Consider the following 24,688-nt stretch of genomic DNA (forward strand, 5'->3'; position numbering starts at 1 on the left):
AGTCAAACTTTTTTATATAATAGACAGTTATATTCAGCTCTACGCTCATGCGAGTATGAAATCCATCTCGAAGAACTAGTCTGAACTCTCAACAATCTCAGAGAAGTTCCCAAGGAAGTGCCCCCCCACTCTATTCCACTTACCGTTGCGCCACTAGTCGCGTGAGTGAGTGCAATCGCTGAAGTGCCTCCAGGGGTAATTGTTGCATCTTGTTTCCTGAGATATCCAATGTCATCAGCGAATGTGTCATCGTGCTAAAGTGTGAGATGCAGATAGAGAACGTGGGTGAAAGAGATGTACATATATATGATTATCCTACGAGTGCTGGTGGCGGTGGTGGCGGTGGTGGGGCAGGGTAATAGTTATCAAAAATATATATAATGCTTGCAAAGTTTGGGCAAAACTTTTCCAAAACTATCAACAGTTTCCGCTTCTGCCTGCCGCCCCCCCTTGGGTGCTTTGGAAATTGACGTGCTGCCTGCCTTTTGACATATCCTACACACAAGTCGGAAAACAAATATTTAAACTTAATTAACGCGTCGCAAGTCCCCGACCCAAGCGACCCTCTCTCCCAAACACATCCTCGCTAGGCTTCATTAATAGCCATACACACGCACTAGATACACACCCACCTATGGGAGTACCAAACACATCCACACATACATACATACATAAATACATACATATGGAGAGTGGAGAAAAGAGACAGAGTGTTTTTGGGGTGAAGCGACGACCTCAATTATGAAAACCACGAGGTTTTCCAAACAAGCCCCACAGCCTCCTCCTCCTCCTACTCCTCCGTCCCAGCCTTTTCCACCTTCCATCTTTTTGTAGTTTTTGGGGTGTTAGTGCTGGTGCTGGTTGTAGTTGTAGCTTTGTAGTCGTCGTCGTCGTTGTTGTTGTTGTTACTGTAGCCGGACTTGTTGTTTTATGCGACGAAGAACCAAACGCAAAACCAAATTTTTGCGGCTCGTTGTCGCTCCCACTTCTGTGAAATATCCTCCATCTCTCTGGCCGCTTCAGTGGTCGTCGCTTTTCATTTGCTGCTACTGTCCCTTCTCTGCTCCAGGCTCTTCCCATGCACTGGCTACAAGGTGTATTAAATAGAGGTCCGAAATGGCAACCAAAACTTGTTTTCACTGCGTTTCAGACTACGATCTTGTGGATGTATGCAGAAAAAGACTAATAGGTCGACAGTTCGGCTCTGGTTCAAGGTAGATTTTGTAAGAGGTAAGACAGTCTTAGAGACTACTCTCATTCAGCATTAGGTTTCTGGGTGGCGAACAAAATCGTACATCGGGTATTTACATCGGCTTCGTTTCTTGGTTACGAGCCACATATTGAATATTCCGCTCATCCGAAAGTGCTGATTGGTAAGAGGCGACCTGTGTAAACATACGGGAAATCTCAAAACTCTAGTTGTGTGGCGAACCAAATCGTATACAACATAAGTACATCGGATATTTATATCGGCTTCGTTTCTACTCCGCTCATCCGAAAGTGCTGATTGTTGCCATGGCCAAAGAATGCCCACATTGTCTGAGCCACAAATTGAATATTCCGCTCATCCGAAAGTGCTATCCACACTGTCCTTTGCCCAAATTCAAACCTGACTCAGATGGCGTCACCTTTCTATTCAATGCACCTTGTTCTGGCGCTACCTGCTCTTCTCTTTCGTTTTGTATCCACTGTCGGTGGTTAGCGGCTGTTTTCGGTTTGCGTTTTGGTCGCCATTTGCCGGTTGTCGTTTTTGTAGTTGTAGTTGTTGTTGTTGTTGAATCTCCAGTCCAGTTGTCGTTTTTGTTGTTTTTCTTGTGGTCAACAACAAGTTGCGTGTATGCGTGCTTCGGTTTTGAGTAAGTGTGCGTGTGCGTGTCCATATGTGTGTGTTTGTATGCGTTTGTCATCAAAAAGTCTCCCAAGTAAATATAGGCAACATTGTATGGGTCTACGAGCAGCACATGCGAGTACATAAGTACAACCCAAGAAGCCGAGGGTTAATTCAAGTTCTTCAAAAATACTTGTACATGTACAGGAAGGACATGAAAGCGGAATTGTTCTGTATCTGGGGAATTCAATATTTAAGCTCATATCTGGATACAATTCTACACCTGTAGGGCATTCATTGAACATTAAATATCCATTTATTTTGCCTGTTTTCTCGTTCGACCCTCGCTACCCATCAAACTCCCTCTCACACCGATACTGCGGGCATGTCATTCAGAAATGTATATGAAATAAGCGGACAAGTGCGCATTTAACGGCACTTTGCCACCGAGCACGCAACAAGCACGGAACAACAAACAAAAATACATTCGCACATGCATGCACACACACATATGGGGGCCACCAGTACAGTTGTGCGTGTGTGTAATTTAGCAACATTGCATTGTAAATTATTAATTAGCAATTTTTGAAATACATAAGTATTTAAATATTTATGAGAACTTTTCCATCTGGCGTAGCCCACAGCCGAAACGGAATCGAGTCACCTGCTGAATATGCCTTTTATGGGTATTATAAAGGTATACAAATATACCACATATGCATACACATGTACATACATACATACATACGTGGGTATTTACTATAGGTGCACATTCAACTTTAACCAGGGCCTGTTTTTGCGGTCGGAACCGGAGAGATGCTCAAACACGTGTTTGTTTAAGGTCCGCAAACGCAAATAAGCGGGGAAATCCTCTCAAATTATATTAACTTTGATGGACTCACCCAGATCCGTTGCCGGACTTTAATAATATTCAATTAAGAGTGTAAGTTGCCACAATAAAAACTTTAATTTAATTCAAATATTACTGGTTTAAGGCACACATTTAAAGTAAATATTAAAAATTAATTTATCCTGAGGGCATTACGTGGGAAACTCTAGCGAGCCGAAATAGGGGTCATATTTTAAAGCAAATAAAATAAAGATAAAAAAGTGATAAAAAATTAAATGCTATAAAATTTGAATTTAATTTTAAAGGCGGTTTTAAGAACTGTCATAAGATTACCTAATGCGTAGCCCTTAAAGAACTCATTAGCATATCCATAAAAAATGCCATCTTTAAGTAATTTGAATGAAAAATAAAACTTTTCCAATTCGTTTAAATTTTCAGTGAATGCTGAAAGGAATGCACAAACATAAATACATACATACACACATACATATGTAGTCATGTACACCGAGAAAAATCGAATCTTAAGACCTTTTTGAGTCTTGCAATTTGTGATTTAAATTGGATAACCTTTACCTTGGCTCCATCTCGAGAGTCGCGAAGAGGTGGCTTCCTCTCTTTTCTCGCCTGGCCTCTGTTCTGTGAAACTAGCCCTTGAAACAGTTTCTGTAAGACGGATTTTCCCCCAGTGTATTATATGATTACATATAATCCGTTTCCATGCAGTATGATATATTTTTTTGCCGCCCAGAGCACATTTATACTTGTCCTGATCTCTCCTTCTTACTCGAGTGGAGTTTTCTTCTCTTTTTTTTTTTGTTCCGCTGAACAAACTTTTTGATTAACTGACGCCGCACTGGCTGTGGCTGTGGCGATGGCGATGGCAATGGATGATGAGATGTTAGAGAAACAGGGAGCCGGAGCCGGAGCAGGGGCAGGGGCAGGGGCAGGAGGCACTACTAGTAGGTAGATGGCACTGTGCACTGTGAGGATGGGTAGGTTTTAAGCACATTTGCCAGGTTTATGAGCATTAATTAGTTTGATTTAAATTCTTAATGTCGGTGGAGTGTGTAACCGTGTACCACAGATAGTCTGTATGTCTGTCTGTGTCTCCCTCTTATGCTCTTTATGCTCCGCTCCTCCACTCCCCTCCGCCCTGTCTCTCCGAGAACTGCAAATAACTGTTAACTGTGGGCATCCATTTAACTTTACTAACGTTATGCGTATGTGTCTGTGTGGAGGGCGGCCGCATGTGGTTAAGGGGCGTGACCCCAACTCCGGTTACCCTTTGTGCTCGTTAAAAAATTTTCGCGTTTCATTTCGCAGCAACAAAAAAGCGCATAAGAAGATGGAAGAGTAAAAACAAAATATAATAAAAAGGAAAGGAAAACCCAAATGGCTGCCAAATGCGGTCGACTCATTCCCTCTCCTTCCCGCCACCCCACCAGTCTCTTTGGCCATCTCTTTCCCACAAACGGTTAGCAGAAGCATGGAGTTCGGGGTGGGCGTGGGGTTGGGGCAAAAAAGGGGCACGTCACCGACGACTCGGTCAAATGCCTGATGCGTTGTGAGTGCGCGTGCGGCATCATAAAAAGCTAACGAAATATGAGCTTGTATTCACTGTACTACAGTCAGCACAACAAGCACATTTCTCTGCCGTGCGTGTGTTAACTTTCTCCAAAGGGTATCCTTGGGGTTAAATGGTTTTGTAATCGAGTTATTCTTCAAATAAATGTATGAAAGGGAAAGAAGGGACCCGATCTACCCTTCCAGATCGATGAGTTCTTTGAGATCTTGGGAACGCCACAGCTCGAGTTTATTCTGTGTAATACAGGGACCTCCCAACTAAATGTTCCTGATAAAAAAGTGTCTCTAAGAGATTCCGAAGATTATAAGAAGATGGGACTGAAGAATTTCCAATTTGTTTACATTTCCAGAATTATTGCAAAATGCTTTTATAATCGGAGTGTGTTAGAATTATAATTTTTTTAATATAAAATATTTATTTATTTTTTGATTATCAAAATATTTAATTTACAAATATTTTATAATTTTTTTTATATCCATTATAATTTTTGTAATAAAGTTAAACAAAAATGTATTTCTGATTTTTATTATAAAAATATTTCATTTACAAATATTTTATCATATTTTTTATATCCATTATAATTTTTGTAAAAGGATAAAAAAAAATTTATTTCTGATTTTAATGAGAAAAAAATGTAATATAAAAATACCTTATAAATAATAAAAAAAAGTAATAAATAAAAATCATTTATCAATTTTTAAAATTTGTAATAATAATAATATTATTTTTAAATTAAGTAAAGTAAAGTAATATATATTTGTGATCTATCGGTTATAACAGTTATTAATATAATAAAGTGGCAGTTTTTATCCTGATTAGATCCTTTAAAACCCCCCAGGAAACGGTTTGAAAAGCACCAGACAGGACGAATGATCCGGATGAATGAATAAAATTCCAAAATGCAGTCGGAAATGCTTCCAGTTCGACGTTCCCTACACCTGGACACGTAATACCCGTCTGTGTAATTAACCAAAGTTAATTTACAATGAAAAGAAAGGTATTTTTCTTTGAAATTGCAGTCTTTTAGAGTACAAATACTTTCGGTCCTGGCATATCTTTAATTTTCTGCTCTCGCTGGCTTCTCTTTGCACACGTTTTTCTCTTTTTGTGATTATTTACACTCAAACAAATAGCGCTTGAAAGTTGTTCCTTCCGTTCTTGTTCCACGCTCTCTCTCTCTCTCTCTCCTTCTCTCTCGCTCGTTTTTGTTGAATTTTCCCGCTGCGTGTGTGAGTTTGCATTTCCCGCTTGCATTTTCAGCCTGAGTGCCCCACTGCGAGCCATTCTCCGCGCAGCGCGCCAAAATCTACCATCCCAAACACACATCCCAGAGCGCCGCCCCCCCCCCACGCTTTGTTAAACTTAATTTTACGCCTTTTTTACAACTTGCAGTTTTCCGTACGAGTGTAAAAAATATACAAAGCGCAAAAACACTCTTTACTCTTCAGACACACACACATGCCGCCGCCATATACCACACTCCACACCTCACCTCATTCTTTGGGATGAAAAACGGGTCATAGGCTCACTCGCTTTTAGTGGGTAACCTGTCCTGTCATCATTCCTCTATGGAGCAGGACCAGGTGCATGAGTGGGGGGTTCTGGGTCACCCATATGAGTCAGCACTCTCCCCCGTTCGCCCCCGTTTTCTTCTTTTACACTCACCTGAAACTCCGCTCGGATATGTCCTGCAGCTCGTTGTCGATTAGCTTCAGTGTCTTGAGGCGCAGTCCCTGGAATGTCTCATCGTCGACACTCTGCAGATGTGTGTTGGACATTTCGATATACCGCACGCTGCTGTGCATGAACTCTGTGCGAAACCAAAAGATAGCAGATAGATAGATGGGGAGATGAGATGGTGGTAAGAACGTTAAGTACATAGAGGGAGAGCTGGGAAATTGGAAGTGGTTGGATATTGGATACGAGTATAGTCCCAAGCACTGGCGTAACCGCCACAAAGTGAGAGCGCGAGAGAGTCCTCGCAGCGATGAACCAACCATCAGTTCATCATTCAAATTGATTTTAAACGGCATTCGAAGCGCTTGCCATAAAAGAGGGAACACCCAGTGTACCAGGATGTGTAGCGACCCCCATCTATGGTCCATCTTTCCCTGTCTAACGATGATGGCTTTTGTTTTGGCAGTTTTGATCGCCGACGCGTTAAGGCAAATGGGTCATCAGCGTGGCATCAGACAATGGACCGAGCGGGGAGGAGTGCTCACCACGCTCGCCATATTCGAGCGCCAGCGGCCCAGGACCCGGATGAGGACAAAGCCGGACCAGGACAGCCGGCAAGCAGCAGGACAGCCGAAACAAATTCCATTTCATGTCTATGGCCAAAGACAGTGACATCTTGCTGGCGTATAACAATGAATCTTGCCCGTACTCGATTCGCTCGTTTTATTAAATTTTTATGGGCCAATGGCCAAATCGATTAGGAAGTTAACCAAAATGTTTTGAATGCCACATGAGGGGATGTGCCATGGGGGAAGAGCGAAAAAATTCAATTGCCCTTCGGGATTCTCAATTATTCATGAGAGCCGCAGAGCGAGAGAAAGAGAAAGAGCGAGCGAGATTTTGGGCTATATTTTGAGTTTATGAATGAAACGCATAAATGAAATTCTATTTAAAAATTGTTACCCCCAGAGCAGTTTTCTGCAATTTTACCCCAGAGCCAAGCGGAACTTTATCAATTGAAAACCAAACCGCACTAAAGTTCCATCAGCGCACTATTGGCACTATTAAATATTCCACGCAGCAGGAAACAGAACAAAAAAAAACATATGGCAAAAATAGGCAAAACATTGAGCGATTGAATTCTGCACTTTCTGTGCCATTGAATATTTATAAGAAACAATCAATTGTTGGTCAGAGATTCTGTTGTTGCTGCTGCTGGCTGCTGGCTTTATTGTGTGGCTTTTTGATTTTTTACTATGTGCATTTTTTATTTTGGTTTGAACTGATCAAATTGATGTTTAATTATTTCGCTCCGCAGTCAAGTTTTGCGCCACGGTTTTCGCTTTTTGGTTAAACATTCAGTTCATGGCCACATCAGTCAGTCAGTCAGTCAGTCTGTCAGTCAGTCAGTCAGGCAGTCTGTCAATCGGCCGTGTGATACAATCTGTGCTCAGTCGGGCATTTCGCTTTGACTTTAACGCGGCGTATCCACGAGATACGCAGATACAAATTGGAATACCCATGCATAATGTATGCGTTTGAAAACCTGCTAACTAAAAATGGATATCCATCTACCATCCCCCGCCCTCCCCCCTTCTCTGACCCCATCTTTCACTCACTCAGTCACTCACTCTCTCTCACTCTCGCTCTCTCTAAAAAAAAAGCCGAAAATGACAATTCACAAAACAACGAACCGACAAAAAAGGAGGAAATTTTTCAATTAAAAGCGAAAAGTGCATTTTCATGTTGCACGTCAGTTGCTCTGCCAGTGCTACGGCGTTGCCCCCACCCCCCCTTGCACTCGCACACGTATTCTGAGCAGAGCGGGAAAGACACGTCACGCCACTCGGGAAGGACACAGCACTACAAACAAAAAAAAGAAAGATATTTCTTCTATGATGGAGAAGATCTCCTGCTCCGACTGTATGCCCACGGCAGGAGCATACCAATCCACTCCTTCATGGAATGCTTAAGGTAAGGTCAGGCCATAATTTAAGTTGACAAGCATGACATGGAAATTCCCTTCGGACAGTCGTAGCGGCGTTACCATAATCAGGCTAAAACACATGGTCACCCTTGGTTGCCCTGTCTCCCTCCCTCCCCCTCTCTCACTCCCTGTCTCCCTGGTCTCTGTGTGCGTGTGTGTGTGCGTTTGTCAGGAGTTCCAATTTCATGTGAGGACTCGCCTTGGGTGACCAATTCCTTTGAGAGCAACGCCATCCACGCTTCAGGCACTCCAAGGACTCCCCGGGAGTGCTGCTCTCTGTCAGCTGCCAGCTCCTGCTCTCTGCTGCTGCTGCTGCTGTGGCCCCTGTTTAATTAACACATGCTCAACGAATCGTAATTTAATTGCGGCGTTGATGTCTCCCCCGGGCCCCCGGCTCCCCGGCTTGAGTCACATAAAAATTGAGGACCCTGCTCTGAAAGGGGGCTGGGGCAATTCTGGGGAAATTCATTAAAAACCAGTTGGAAACTTATTTTATGTGCAGACGCTACTAAATAATAATTCTAAAGAATTTATTCATTAGAAAAACTCATTTCAAACAATCAAAAGTTGCTCTGCGAAAGAGAGGATTTTTATTTCTTTGGTGGACTGACTTTGGCGAATGACGTTCATAATGAGAGCTCTGCTCTGGACAGTTCCCAGACTTTGACTTTGACAGACACTAAACGAAACTAAATCAAACTCCACTTAACTTTAAACTTCGATCTTCCACAAGTTATGGCTCCCTTAATGAAAGGGAATAGATGGATGTACTTTAAGCACAAAGATCAAGATCGAATCGCTGACAGGCTTTAAATTGTGGTTTCCCTTTACAGCAGACACCATGTGTCGATGTGTACGCCCCGTACACACGTACGGCAAACATATATTTTAGGTGGTTGGCCCGCCTACAAACAGTAGTATAAGCACAAAACAGAGCCAGCTTACATCTTAATTACATATCGCATATTAATACAATATTAATCATACGCCCTGTTGACACGCGTGTGCGCTCTCGCCCTGACCCCAAGAGCAAGGACCCAGCAAACACGTGGCCAGGCGCATTCGCCATGCAAGTCAAGCAACAATATATCCATATAGGAATATACTATATGGATGGACAGACGTGTACATACATATATCCGTTTATATAGGGTGTGTGTGTGCATATCTAAGCTGTTGTTGCCAGTGTTTTGTTATGAGTGGACAAACCAACCCGAAGAACCAACACCAACACCAACTACAGCACATATGGCGTTAATAAACTTCTACTAGTCCGATGCCTGAAGGGCCAAGAGCTGAAATGAACTTTGGGGGGTGGAAATGGGGCTGGGGAATGGGGCTGGGGAATGGGGTGTCGGAGTATGGATCCACTATGGCCACTGTTGGAGCCACCATCCGTCCATCGTACGTTTGGCTTGTATTTTATGGCCTCAAGTCAATTCTCTGACAAAATGCCAAGCATATTTATTTATTTACTCTTGCTGCCAGGCAAAGACCACTCTCTGTACGTAGTCGCCTCCACGTTTCAACATTCAACATTCACGTTCAACGCTCTCGTCTCTCGTTTTGCGTCACTTGCCAAGTGTTTATTCAACTCCCTCTCCGGGCCAACCATATACATATACATATACATATATCCGGGGGCGGGAGTGAAACTTAATAAAACAAAAAACAAACAATAAAGTGTCCGTGAAGGGAAAGAGAACGAAGGAGATCCAAGAAGGAATACCTAACGAGCTGTGGACACATAAAAATCCAACAATTATCTCATCAAAAGTTTCCACAAATATACATATCCATGACTTGAATTAAATCAAAGTGAGACAAAATAATTATACAAATAACAAAATAATTCCCCAAAAAATACCGTATCAATTTAATCACAGACTTAATAAAGTAAACAAAATATTTTCGAACAAAATTTAAGTGTAAATAAATTTGGCAGAAGCAAAACGAAAGACTTACATAATTATTGAAATAGTTATAAAATATTTGCCAATTGCCTATATCAAATAACCACGAAAGGAAAAGCCACTCAAAAGTTAAAATAGTAAATAATATTCGTAGTCAAATGTGCAATCTTATTGAAAAGCTTTACGTAAGTCTAAGCTGTCTGTCTGTCCGTAAAGGCTTACATAATAACTAAAAGATAATAGTTTTGTTGCGAAACTCTTTAGACAAACAGCGAAATATTTTCAAATGTCAAATGGCAAAGTATTTCCTAATTGTAGTATCAGCAATAGTCAAGGAAGGCAAATAAACAAAATAATAAGCCAAAGAAATATTTTCAATTATTTTGCACTCGCAATAAGGTTTTATAGTCTGTCCTTGGCATTAAAAATCTATATCTATCCCCTGACCTATTCCTTAAGATTATAGACCGTAATATTTACAATCACCTAGACTTAGCAAGCTTGTAAATTCTTTTCTTTCCTATTCTCCTTTATTTATCCATAATTCGTTTAGTATCCAAGTGCATTATTAGCAGTTAATTGTTTGTTAAATTAATAAATAAATACGGCAGATCCTCCAAGATCAGATTATTATAATATTCATATATCTGACATAAGACCGATTGGTCAAAATTGGTTTCCATGAATTTCTAAACATCTATAATGCTCACTTAATGATGAAAATAAATTCAAAGGGCTTATAGCATTTAAAAGAAATTTCCTATTTAAATTAAATATATTTCCTACAAATTCCATTTAATTTATTTATTTTTAAGTATTTTATATTTAGATTAAATATGAGCCGTATTAAAAAGACTTATTAATACATTTATATTTAAATCAAAGTAAATACTAATTAATTTCACTATATTTTTATTTAAAAACCGTATATTTAATTTAAATATGGATTTTAGATAATATTATGCCATTTTATCGAGTACATAGATGAAGATCTCCCAGACTGTGATCAAATCAATTTAATGCTGAATATTGAGAAATGAGTGACAGATATCCACAGTATAATTTTTTAATCTACATGATTTAAGTCTAGCTATGTTTTTATCCCTTAAACCCATCTGTAGTCCCCTTAAAATATGAGAAACACTTTATTCTTCTAAGTAATAAATATTTATAGTTTCTAATTAATATTAATTTGAGTTTTTCCTTTCAATTGTATTTAATTTCATAGCATTTCTGTCTATTTTTATGGAAAAAGCAGAGTCACTCAAAACGATATGCAAACTGTTTGCGAGAGCTCAAAAGGAGTTGAATTTCGAGTCTGCTATTGGACCAATTTCTATTCTATACCTCAACTAAAGACAACCCTTCGGTTAACAAAAACCTAGACCCCCAACATTGCCAGCCTGTGTGCATGTGTGTCTGTGTGTGTGTGTGTGTGTGTTGATGAAGATTACGTCAGCTGAAAAGTTATTGTTTTGGCCAGGCATTCAGGAAGGGGGCTAAAGACAGGGCAAAACCTCTCCCATAGAGAGAGCGTGGGAATAGGAAGCTTCCATTTATATCCATATAGTTTGTGTCCTGAAGCCAACAACAAAAAAGAAGAAAAAAAAGGACGACACTGGACACAGGAAACGTGCGGCATGTGGGCAAACTGTCGACGTTCATTTTCGTTTTTCGGTTGCTACGAAAAATAGTTTCGGCAGGAAAATTGCGGCCAAATCGAAGAACGTAGGGCTAGCAGCAGCCCAGCCAGGCCTCTGGGCCTCTCAGCAAAATGCTTCTGGCCAAGCGTGAAAATTACCAAGGGAGACAGCCCCACAGGGGGAGACAGAGACAAAAGAAGGGGCCCCTAAAATGAAACATTAAAAATAAATCTAAATTGCAACACAATCTATATTTTTTTTTTTGTTTTGTTCATTTGCCCCCATTCTTTCACATGAGCAATGGACAATAGAAATTCAACATTAAATTACGGACATACTCAGGAAGGACCAATCTGCACCCTCTGCATATTTGCTCTGTGTGGCACAGGGAACAGACAGACAGACAGATAGACAGACGCACAGAGAGATATTTTTTGGAGAATTTTTAATGAATTTTTCAACTTGTCATTGAGGGGCGCATCCCCTGGTGGCTGCGGCCCCATCGTCTCTACAAGTATTTCTGGGTGCATATTTGTGCTTCCTTTTTTCGGTTGCTGCTGGACCACATGGTGACATACCAACTAGCCAACCAGCCAGCCAGCCAACCAGCCAGCCAGCCATCTAGCCAGGAAGTCGCTTCGATGAGGAAGGCGGAGGCGAAGGCGGGGGCGGGGGCGGGGGCAGGGGCCGTGGCACGCAATTAGCCAGGCTGTCAACCAAAGTGTTTTCTGGGTAAAAGCAGAGAAAAAACTATGATTTTCCTTTCTCTCTTTCTGTGACTCTGACTTTCTCTTCGTTTGCATTAGAATTGCTAATTGCCAAAAGTTTTCCAACTGCAACATTTCTTCTGCTGCTCGAATGCAATCGTTGTCGTTGACATCGCCATCAACGTCGACAAAAATATATATATATATAGAGACATCTGCATATTTTGTTGGCATTCATTGAAGGAGCAATTTTGAGTGGTATTAAAAATAAGAAGAGAAAAGGAATTTGATTTTTTTGGGTTCTATAGAAAAAGTGTACACATTTTCCATAGAATTTTTGGCATTTAATTATCTATAATATTGGAAAGTTTGCTTATTAAAAACACTATAAAATTATACGATTCGGGTATTGATGAATATATAGAACTAATAATTTCCTATTTCATTTGCGGGCATAGAATTAATTTTAATTTTTAATTTGATTATCCATAATATCGGAAAGTTTTTCATTAAGGCAAATGCCAATGCAGATGCAATTGAAAAGTTTTCCATAAGAAGCGAAGGATAAATTGCCAATGCGGAGTGGCGACTCCTCCGGCGAGAGGACCTCCAAACAAGAGACAAACTTTTCAATAGTATTCGTTCTCTCTCTCTCTCTCTCTCCGGTGCCGCATCCTTCTGCCAATGTCTGGCCAATTTTTGTGTGTTTTGCCAGTCAACAACTTTGTTTATTATTTTGTTTCTCTTATTTTCATTTTTTCCAACTTTTGCGGTAACTTTTTGCCAAAAAAAAAAAATAAAACCGTCGAACCCACGACTCTGTGGACTCTGTGGGCGTGTCACAGTTGTTCCGAGTATTGCGGAAGAAAAGGAACATCAGAAGGTAGTAGAATGCTAATAATTTCAACGCGAGAGATTCTCACACACACACACAGAGAGAGCAAGAGACATCGGTAGGGAGGTAGAGAAGAAAGCCTCAGCAATGAGCAACATTTTTGTGGGGGGCAAATGGAAATGGAAATGGGAAAACGACAATGGAACTATGGAAACTTGCCATTCATTCATTACTTAAAAAAAGAGCATAAAATAATGCTGGAAAGGAGAGTGTTTCGCGACTTTGGAGATACCTACTATAGGGGGAGAGATCTACAAAGTTAGGAGATAAAATATCCATTTTGTTTTTGTATAAGACAGTATTTCCTATATTTATCGAGCTATTCTTATAAACACTACATTTTTCAGAATTATTACAGTCCTCTTTAGTGGATCGTTATGTAAAAAAAAAGGAAACATCTGTAGACAGTATCTAAAATTCAAGTCAGGAAGCTCCTGGCTCGCTCTTGTGCTGCCAATCGTGAACATACCCTCACCCTCTACAAATAATGGGTATAAAAAACTACCGAAATTAGCGTGGAATTTGCCACAGCAATCGTTACAGAACTTTGCCCCAAAAGGCACACAACCAGAGAGAGGGACCAAACGACAGACTGCCAGCAAAAGAAGCAAATAAAATGAAATAAAATAAAACTTTATTTTTACAACTAATTGGCAAACTTAAATGTAAGATTTCATTTTGTTTGTGGCCCACGACAAAGCCGTTTGAGGCTTCATTAAAAAATTACATTCTTGCCGCTGCAGGCAGGCATAAAAGCACAAAGGAAAGGACGGGTGACAAAGGGACACCATCGAGGCAGAAGGCCAAAAGGGGACGGGGACGGGGAGGGGGAGGGGGACGGGCAGATTGCTAGCCAGGACAAAACAAAAGTCTTTTCATTACGGGCTACGTGGCCAAGGCAATTTATGACCAACTGGCAATGAAAATATTTGCCACATAAATAAGAGGGGCGAGACAGGGCTCGAGGGAGGGGACAGACACACATTGACAGCCGATGCACAGACACTCACGTGTGGCAGGGAGAATGGGGTGGGGTTGGGGCAGGGAGAGTGGTATCTCGTGTCCTGTCTCTTACCTGGAAACTTGTACAGTGCCACCTCGTTGCAATTAATCTCAATCAGCGTGCTGGTCTCGTTGGGCAGCCCGGCGCACTGGCACATCGAGTTGAGTGGACAGGCATAGAGTATGTCCTGCTGCTGGGAGCCCAACAATGCCGCCGATCCTCGGCCTCCGCCGCCTCCTGGCGGCATTGGCGGCGGTGGTCCCCGTGCCAGGACCCTGGCCGTGCTCCTCGACCATCGCTGACCTCCGCCATCGAACTGCCAGCAGTGCGTTGAGCTCACCAGACAGGAGATCAGCACTAGGTACAGGTGCATGCTGAAACCAAAAGAAAATAAGGAAGTTCCATTAGCTTCAAATACTCGGCTGAATCAGTGGTTAAGAGGGCGCTTTAAGAAAGACATCTGGCATTGGGGGCAGCACATGGAAAAATCCAGAGTGTAGAGACACCTTGTCCCTCAGGCATTAGTTTATTTGTTGCTGCTTTGCATAAATCACACGTTTGGAAAGCGAAAGCAAATGAAATGGCATAAAATTAACGTTAGTTCACACGCATCAAAGGCGCACAGTGGTTCGGGCTAAAGAAAAAATAAATAAAACAATCTGTACATAATCCTATACGTCCAGACAAGCCCACTGCACACAGCACTAGGTGTTGGCAATGCCTAGAGAAAGCACACAGCACTAGGTGTTGGCAAAGCCTATAGAAAGCGCACAGCACTAGGTGTTAGCAATGCCTAGAGAAAACACACAGCACTAGATGTTGGCAATGCCTAGACAAAACACACAGCACTAGGTGTTGGCAATGCCTAGAGAAAACACACAGCACTAGGTGTTGGCAATGCCTATAGAAAGCGCACAGCACTAGGTGTTGGCAATGCCTAGAGAAAACACACAGCACTAGGTGTTGGCAATGCCTATAGAAAGCGCACAGCACTAGGTGTTGGCAATGCCTAGAGAAAACACACAGCACTAGGTGTTGGCAATGCCTAGAGAAAACACATAGCATTCGTGTTGGCAATGCTAAGAGAAAAGTGCGTGGAACCAACACTATTAATAGTGTTGGTAAAGTGCGGTAAACTATGAGAGCTTCTGCGATACCAAGTCTTTTACAGTAGTACCTCTACATCCTTGTAATTTAATTGTACATCTACACTCATCTGTCTATTCTACAGTTTTGGCTCGTCGTCCGATATTTTACTCATATTTGCGCGAGCGAACCAAGCCAGTGAGCCGGGAGCTGGCTTGCCGCCTAGTGTTATATAAATATTTATTTATTTGATTAATAAATACATTGAAGCATATTTGGATTATACAATTAGAAAGTATATTCTACGATCTCGCCTTGTTTCTTTTCAGCTTCTTCATTTTGTAGCGAAGTCTGTGTGTCAGCCATGATCTAGTGATACCCTGTGGTACATAATTAGCCTGCAATTGAAATTTGATTCAATTTAAACATTAAAATGTGATAACAACTTTACAAAAGCATAAACAAACCCCATTTTCCGAGGGCACAATGCCAATTAACGTGGCTCTAATTGTGTTTTAAATACTGTTGAACCAATGTAGATATTTTTGCTAAAGCGACCTCGGCTCTCCTCGAAACGACGGAGGAAGTTTTCGACTAAAAGCCTGCGACAACTCATGCAAATGAGCCGCAGTCGTGTGACACACTCTTCCTTCAGGGGGGGTGGGGGGATATATGGCTCTCTTTCGGGCTTTCACACACACATGGCAGGCAGTGCCTAGCCTTAAAAAAAAAAGGGACCAAAGAATGGAAGGAAAGTGCGCAACCACAACACGTACGTACGTACGGCACGGGGACGAAACGGAGGCGCCTCCACAGCCACTGCCACATCCACATCCATGCAGAGAAGTCGCACATAAAACATGTTTCATGTACGCTAGATGTGTGATGTTTATTTGACACGCCAAAGTATATAATAACAAATAAAAACTTTTGGCTTTGGCTTTGGCTTTGGCCTACCGCACCGCCAGACGACGACGACGACGGCGACGGCGACAAGGATGAAGGACGTGAGACGAAGGACGAGGACGAGTACGGCCCATTAGCACGATTGTTGAGCTTTAAGACTCCCGGCGGTTTACCTTGCCAGCGTTCGAGTGTGGGTACCGGTGTGCACATTACGACCAGCCATAAAACTAGCGTCGAAAAATATAACCGAGAGCCGAACCGAGCCACCGACACACAGCCCCTGGCCATCACCCCCCCCCCTCGCCGTCCACCCGCCGAAAAATCCGCAAGTTTTTTCAAGTCGCCTCAAAGTTTCGGGGATAAGTAAAATATATGTTATTGTGCATATAGGAATATTAATAAAATATGCTTCAAAGAGGCGGCTGTGGCACGGAAATAATAATAGGGGCTAAGCCCCTGCTGTCTGAGTGCCACATCAAAGAGCCGGCAAGGCGATGACCAGAAGAGCGGCTTATTTGACTGAGAAATAAAGAGGGAATATATTTTACAGTTAATAGGCTTTGGCCTGCAATAATGGCGATACATCAAAGAGCAGGGACACCTTTTGGCCACTTGAAGGAGAAACAAAGAGGGGCAATAAGGAGTACTGGTAATACGAGTATATTTGTCGCGATACCTATTGCCTGAAAAGTAATCGATATGTGAGAAGTGCATCTCTAATTAGTTATCAATTTCGCTGACAGTCGATGTGGTAGGAGATAGAATTTTCTAGTTCAGTTTTTTCCAATTGACAAATATCCGAATCCCTGAAGAAGAAAAACGAATACCGGGCATCATGAACTTGAATCTTGGTCAGTGCACATATTAATCTAAAATTCTTTTGCCTGACTTTACGTTAACCAATAGACGAGCACTTCAAGCAGTCCCAGGGGCAAGAGGCAAGTTCTTCGTGCAATACTGAACGCCGCAAACGCCATAGGTCGCTCGACGATGAGAATACTTCAAAGACGCGTCAAGCGCTTGACATCGAGCCAAAGAAGAGGCGGATCGAGTTTCTAAACTTGGAGAGTCTCCGTTATAGACCAAGTCGAAGCTATTGTACAAAGCGACATCTGCATCGCACTGCAGGACCCAAGCCACTGGTCTCGAAGACTATGGAGGATGCTCTTGCCAAGAACCCATCTCTCGCAAAGACGCGTCGCTCATTGCTCAACAGATTTGAGGCTGCCATCGAAAAGCCAATGGAGTCGGTAGTGGCCCAATATGATCCTATGGCAGGGCTGTCCAATACCTTGGCTAGACTTGAAATATTCCAGTCAATGGATATCGATAAGGAGGAATAACCGATTTACACACACACATACACAAATAGGTGGGGGGGGGGGGGGGAGGGGGATCAATTTCAATAAATAAATAAATCTATTGGGACAAATCGGAGACATTTGTCTTAATCTTTCGCCTGTTGTTTGGCCATATGTTCTTGGCATAACATTTCGGCCACGATGTGGGGGAGGGAGGCAAAAACCAATCAGGAGGATCTTTCCATTTGCCGCCCGGCACTCTGGATGATTGTTTTTCATTATGGCAGGCAGCAGGCAGCCAGCAGCCAGCACCAGGATGGTGACAAATCGAAGTATTTTCCTTTGACCATGTAAAACAAATGATACATCATACGGTTGAGTGCGTAGCCACCTTTGTGTGCACCTTCCACAGAACATACAAAACATCCACAAAGTCAAAGAAGTCGAAGTCGATGGATGGAGGCTGCCGGACGGACGACAAAATAAAAACGAAAAAGATAAATATGTCGTAAAAGTTTTTTATTTGCGTTTTATTTTTGTATTTTTTTGATACGGCAAATGACTAACTTGTCGGCTGACAGACGGCCAGCAAGCAGGCAACGCTCTGGGCCAAGAACACAGCAGCAGGTCAGGGAGGGGGCTAAATGTGGGGTGGGGGCAAGAGTGGGGGGGTCTAGGGGTCTATGAGACAGTCAGGAGCGACGCCTGTCACGCACACACGCCCCCCAGCTGAGGGACCCCGGCAGATGCGGGCTAGGCGGACGGACGGCTTCCATCTGACCCTCAACCGTGTCCGACAGAAACTTTTTTACAGCACAGCACAACAAAATAAACAAAATGTTTAAACAGAAACTAAGTCAAGTCAGATGAAGTTGGGATACTCTTAGAAAAAAACGCTAGAGATGAGCAACAGAAAACGTTAGGTATATATTTATCTGAGGACCAAAAAGATAGAAAAAGCCAGAGCTCAGTTTTGAGGGGAAATTCGCTGGAAAGTTCATTACGAACTGGCAGGAAATGTGCAGAAATCTTAGGTATATGTTTAAGATACAGATAATTATCCAATTCTATGGATATTCCATTTAAAATATAGTCTTAATTCAGAGGCAAAGACAAATCAACGAAGATTGTTAAAAAAAATTAAGTATCTTAGGAACTGTCCTTGACATCTGCTCTTTCTCAAAGCCTAACCTCTGGAACATCTGCAAAATGTATTTTGATATTATAATTTGTATGTTAATTCGAAATTTGTATACTTTTAAACTTTTTCGGCTAAAATAAGTGTAGTGTATTGACACTCAGATTTAAGCACGCGTTGTCTTCAAGATTCTCTTTTATTCTATATCCCTTGGATGGTGTGACCGTATATAGATATTAATATAATACCTAACAATAAGGATTGGGAGCCTTAAAGTACAGAAATAATTCTTGACGAATCAACGTCAAGGTATCTTTAAATCTTGACATATTCGTACGAGTATGTAGGGCTCATTATTCATTCATTTGATAATACCCATAAAATGTCCGATACCCGTTTTTCGTGCATTTTAAGAGTATGCCAAAGAGCAAACTACACAATAAAGTGTCCTTCCTCTGCATCCGACACTCCCTTAGCCTTTGGGGCCATCATCTTGCCTCATTCAACAGTGAGAAAGGGAGAAGCAGATACCGGAGTTGACTGCCACGAAAAGGTCAACAAGCGGCACGAAGGCAGGCGGCAGTCAGGCAGCCAGGCAGCCAGGCAGACCACAAGTTTTTATTACGCATATAATGCCAGCGATTTGCCCCAAACAGAGCTGCAGAGTCGCTCGGTCGGGCGGTCGGAGGTTGGTGCGGTGGGAGGAGGGGATCACAGAGGTCTCTGCATCATTTTTATACTTTTAATTTTTTATGTCGGTGACACAGTGACATGAAATGTCAACGAGCTGCAAAACAAACAGCAGGAAAGACCTGGACACAGGACCAGGATAAATATGATGAGCGTCCTCCTTTGGGGATCTCCGGCACTCGCACTCGCACTCGCCCTCGCACTGTAACGAGTAGTTGCTGGAAAACTGACTCTGAAGCTTATTGCGAAGGCAGAGGCAGTGGCAGAGGCAGCGCAGCAGGAAAAAGCGTAGCATTCATTGGGGAGTCGTTGCCAGAGCCTTGCCTCGCCCCGCCCCGCCCCACCCCACCCCGTCGCTTCCCTCCGCCACTCTCTGGTGAAAATTTGCGAGTTTGTGCGATAATAACATATGTAAGTTGCCTCTTCCACCATTCGTGTATCTGTGTATCTGCGTATCTGTGTGTGCGCCCGCCTGGATGTGGGTTTTAAATTTAGCCCATAAGCTGCTCCACACAGCTCCTGCTTCGCCCGCTGTTGCACTGGTGAAGGTTACGGATGAGGCAGAGCTTTTGCCCAACAACAAAACAAATAAAAATAATTTTAAGGCCGCCCCGCTCAGACGGGGATCAAAACTTTAAACGAACTTAACAAACTGTGAGCGTGTATTTAACGCAGCCGAACATGAAAAAGGTTGAGGTGTGGCCGACGAGCCATGCCACATACCATACTCCTGTATGGTATGTATGTATCTTCAAGATACATTTCAGTTAATCGGCGTCAAGTCAATTAAGGTTTGCCCCCCCTCCACCCCGAAAAAGTTCACGAAAACTGTTTGCTTTTGTTTTTTGCTTCCTGCTTCCTGCCGGCTAAAGCGTTTGGGCGTTAGGGAAATGCTTTCCTCTATTAGAGTACAGTTTTTTTTTTGTTTTGTGCAGGGCGTTGCCAGTCGGCGGAGGATTACCAGGGTTTTTTCTGGCTAGTAACAATATTAGCTTTGAGGGTTCTGGGAGATGAAAGCCTGTCGAAACTTGTGTAACCAGTTTATGGCATGAATAATACAGAGTATTTATTGTTTTTGGGTATATTTATTAGCCATTCTATGGACGTCATTAACATTTAGGGTGTTGCCAGACTGGGGTTTTGCAAGGGACCCAATCTTGATTATGGGTATGGGTATTTATTACTTAAGGATCATATATAACAGGGATAAAACCTCAGTTTGCGAATCAATGAGCATCTCTTGAGGGGAAAAATAATGAATTTTTACTGGAATAAACACTACAAAAGTATCTATATATCCATCAAGAAATATCCATTAATCTATACATCTACTCCTAACTACCACTTTTTTACATATATCCAAAAACGAATAACTTCTTTAAACAATTTCCCATCATCGAATCCCCTTTAGACGCTCCACAAACTACTTCCAAGTGTGTGCCCGGCTATAGCTCTTCCACTCTCATATCACACCTTGACAGATGCAAAACGATCCATCTTTGGGGCGCTTGACTTGCACATATGCAACGGATTGGGTTTTATGAAACCATTAGCAGAGAGCGCCGCAAACTTTAAGATACATTCATCTTGTGAGGCGCTCTAAAAAATATGTTAGCCTGCAGTAAGGGATTGGCTACAATTGCTTGGCCATATAAATCACACACACGCACACTAAAAGATGCATCCACACACACACACACTCGCATATCCAAAGTACAGTCAGTTCATTCAAGTGTCGTTTATCGCTTTTTGCTATTTTGGCAGCGCCTTCCGTGAAACTGGCGTTGGGTCATAAATATGCCAATTTGGCAGTGCACCCCGTCCCTGAACACCGTCCTCCCCACGTACCATCTCCTGCCACTAGCACTCCCTAACAAGGTGATTTCTTTGCTGAAACTCAAACTCTGAACCCAGCCATCCAGCCATCCAGCCAGCCAGCCAGCCAGTCAGTCAACGGGAGTCAGTCAGAACAATAAAAATAAAATTTATTACTCAAAGTTTATGGCATAGCAATAAATGTATCTTTTCTGCTGAGTATCTCAGTATCTGTATCCATAAATATGCACCCATTCGCACCTAAGTGGCGCGGATGGGGTTGGAGATGGAAAGGGGCATGGCCACAGGGGTCGCCACATGTGGCGCACTCTTATAGTTGCCTTCTGTTGAAATTATTATGTTGTTTGCCCTGCCCCCCCCCACCCCCCTCCACCGGGTAAAAAAGGGTCGGTCCATCCTCCCAAAGCTCCAATCCGAACCCCCAAAAAACCTGGAGTACAACCCTTGATTCAAATCCCATAAAGTTGTCGAGTTGCTGTGATAGTTGTGTGCCGGCCGTTTCCATGCGGCATGGGGCAGGGGGCAGGGTGGCATGCGGAGGAGCCAGAGAACTGTTGGCTGTTGGCAATTGCCGCATCATTAATCTTACTCACGGAAACGGCGCTTAGGTCAAAGTTTTGAGTTTGGGTAATTTATCTTCGACTTGCCGCAATTATGTGCCGGTGGGAGTCGTCCCGTGCTCGCAGATAGGTGGGCGAAGAAAAAAACCACCTAGGCAATTTCCCCAAGTCGTGACTCCAGGTCCCAGTGGCAATCCCATTCGCACCTGAACTTGAAACCTGATTGCAACAGCTTGGAAAACTCTTTAGCAAAAGGTGTAAGGCGGGAGTTTTCCTGGCCAAAGTTTGGGGATATTGAGAAGGCAACAGGTTTTGGGATCTACAGAAAAGTGTACTTAAAGATAAGACATTGTAGAATCTATGGATATAAGGACCTTCCTTACTTAAAGAGAATCCAAATATTTCTAATCTAAAATTACCCACCAGCTTTGCGAAGTGGTGGTTCCAGGTCTCCAGGTCCCCAAATCCCATTTCGCATCTGAACTTGAAAAGCCGCGGATGTACGGCGGGCGAGGGCTCTTTCATCAACTCTTTCGCGAGGTCTGCTCTAATAATTCTTTCACTCAATAATTTAACAGCAATTTCGCGCCCAGAGGCACTAAAATTAAATTGAAGTGTTTACGGAAAACACATGAATTGCTTATGAACGACACAGGCGCAAAACTATCCATGGGAAATAGAAGAGAGACAGAGACAGAGGAAGAGAAAGAGACTTGCCCCCCCACCGAAGCGTGTCATGTCGTGCGGTGGGCGTGGTCGGTGTCCCACTGCGTCTGTCTGTGTGTGTGTCGGAGCTCTGAATGAATATGTATGTACGTATATTCAATGCTTATCAAGCAAATGACAGTGCAGAACCAGAAAGTTGAGGCCGACAAACACAAATGATGACCAAGCAACCCGTTAGACGGTACATTGGTACAGGAAAACGGAAAGAAATTACACATAAATAATGACCGAAGGGTGCAAAAGTAATTAATGGTGAAAAGGCGGATAATTAGTAAATGAAGAAACAACTAAATAATAACTGAATTATAAGCGTACGATAATGGCACAATCTTTAATGTAGGAAGTAATTCCACTAAATATTTCCTTTGACATCCCATTGAATTTGAAATTTATTAGATTAAATGTGCGTTAACAATTTTATTTTCTATTTTTTTTGTATGTGCTGGCACGCTTCTTTCCGTTCAAATTGTTATCCACGACATGCTCACATGCACATTTTCGTTATCTTCTTGTTTTCGTTCGCCTGTTCTGCTGTGCCTTGAGGCTGTTTAAAGGATATTTCTAAGCGTTTTGCGGTTAATTTTTGAGTCAACGCTTTTCCCTACTAAAAAATTTAAATCCCAGAAAATAACCCTCTATTTCGTTTAATTTTTCCAACAATACGCAGCCCACTGTTTGGGTCCTGCTGTTGTTCTCCCGGACACACTGCCGCACAATTAATTGCGTAAACAAAACGCGACACGAGCTGGCGGTCGGGAGCTGAAGCCGGGGCGGTTCTGGGCATTGAATTATTCAAATCATCTATAATTACAGCTGGCAACTCGCTCGATTGCCTGCCTTCCCGTCCTGCCAGCCTGCCAGTCCGTCGCTCGGTGCTGCCTGCCACCTCCTGTCGCAGACCCTGACGCATTTATCAATTAAATGCGAACGCAGCAACAAAAGCAGCAAAAGCAGCAACAGCAGCGGTACCGACAAATCCAGCAATTGCAACAATGAGTAGAATTGGGGGGAGCTCTGGGTCCTGGGCCCTGGCCTCCCTGGCTATTGCCTGGCCAGCAATTAAATTATTAAAAGTTTGTCATAAATAAAGTCAGGCACTTGACAATTATTTAAACGAATTACATGCTCGAGTGGGGCAAAGCGACAACAAAAGGGTACCAAGAGGCCTAAATGATTGGCCCCCAGGATCAATGCGCAGAGGGATGCAGGGAGGATGGAGGGGGGCGGGACTACGAAAAAAAGGATTGACTGAGGGGAAAGCCAAAACGATATACGAGCTTTTAAATTTATGCCCAGCTTTTATGGCATCGCTTTCGCGTATGTGTGTACTCGGGGTTTATGAAATGCCGTGCGGCTGTTTTCAATTCTCTTTACTTTTTTTTTCAACTGTTTAATCTCAATTACCAGCGCGAAATATGCAATAAATCTGTTATTGTTTGCAGCTATAACCAATTCAAAGGGGTATCAAAGGGTTGTATAGGAACAGGCAGGAGATAACAAAGGGAAAGATCATCAGAGAGAAATATCTGGAAACATCATAGTCTAAAAACACGGAACGTCTTTTTATAGTTCCAAAAGTTTCGTAGCCATATAAGTGGGTATAATAAATCATGGCCCATCATATATCATGGTTTTTATGCTATATAATGTGGTAAATAATCATCCCACTCCAGTCTCTAGGCTTAATTTTTAAAAGTACCTATCTCAGAGCTCTTTTCTAGGCGGAAATCCCCGTGAAGATCCCTGAGCTGCCCTTTTCCTTATGGTATACAAAAACGTAGCATACTTTTGTGCTGACGTCTTACAGAATCAATTTTGAGCCCCTGCAAAACCCCTAGGTATCCGCTAGTCGAATCCCCAGTTGGCCAAAACGATTCGAGCCTTTATTTGTGGCTGATGCTGTTTCTGTTGCCGCTGCACGAGGGTCCGAAGAGTGTGTGTCCGCGGCGGTGTTTTATGCCATTCGCTCAAGTGCCCCCGAACGCAGTTGTGGCAAATGGCGCTGGCGCTGGAGCTGGCGCTGCTCTCCTCTGGCGCTCTCGATTTGCTACCTTACTCCGGTCTGGTTCGGTCCACTCCGGGCTCCTCAATGCTCAAATCCCTCACGGTACTTCTTTTCACTTCCCCCACTTTGGTTTTTTTTTTTTTCCTTTTTTTGCTTTTTTTTATGTGGATGTTTCATGTATGGCGCAATAAAAACACAAATAATGGCAAAAGTCGTATGAAAGGGGGGCGCTGGGGGGGAAATATCTGAGGGGAGAGAAACATACGCAATTTGTGCTGCGTTTGGGGGATTCTTGTTTGGATGTTTGTTGGATTGTTACATTCTCTGCTTATTTGTTGTTGCTGCGCTGGTT

At 42.7% G+C, this 24,688-nt stretch overlaps 2 protein-coding genes across 6 annotated transcripts in view; one reads left to right on the forward strand and one right to left on the reverse strand.

Moving 5' to 3' along the window:
- Window positions 1-24,688, reverse strand: part of LOC4818057 (chaoptin) — a 75,226-nt gene that overhangs the window by 16,584 nt on the left and 33,954 nt on the right. For all 5 annotated transcript variants that reach the window (XM_033379826.1, XM_033379827.1, XM_033379825.1 and 2 more), the window contains exons 2-4: window positions 14,161-14,462; window positions 5,929-6,073; window positions 144-254 (exon numbers count right to left, since the gene is read on the reverse strand). In XM_033379826.1, coding sequence (XP_033235717.1) covers window positions 144-254; window positions 5,929-6,073; window positions 14,161-14,461 — 557 coding nt within the window. In that variant the 5' untranslated portion in view covers window position 14,462. The remainder of the gene's footprint in view (window positions 1-143; window positions 255-5,928; window positions 6,074-14,160; window positions 14,463-24,688) is intronic.
- On the forward strand, window positions 16,789-17,458 carry LOC6903457 (uncharacterized). Its single transcript, XM_002132300.3, has 2 exons — window positions 16,789-16,931; window positions 16,987-17,458. Exons 1-2 carry the CDS (start codon window positions 16,916-16,918, stop codon window positions 17,421-17,423), a joined length of 453 nt encoding a protein of 150 aa, XP_002132336.2. The 5' UTR covers window positions 16,789-16,915; the 3' UTR covers window positions 17,424-17,458.

The sequence above is a fragment of the Drosophila pseudoobscura genome, chromosome 4 (assembly GCF_009870125.1).
Source record: "Drosophila pseudoobscura strain MV-25-SWS-2005 chromosome 4, UCI_Dpse_MV25, whole genome shotgun sequence".
Classification (NCBI taxonomy): Eukaryota; Metazoa; Arthropoda; class Insecta; order Diptera; family Drosophilidae; genus Drosophila; species Drosophila pseudoobscura.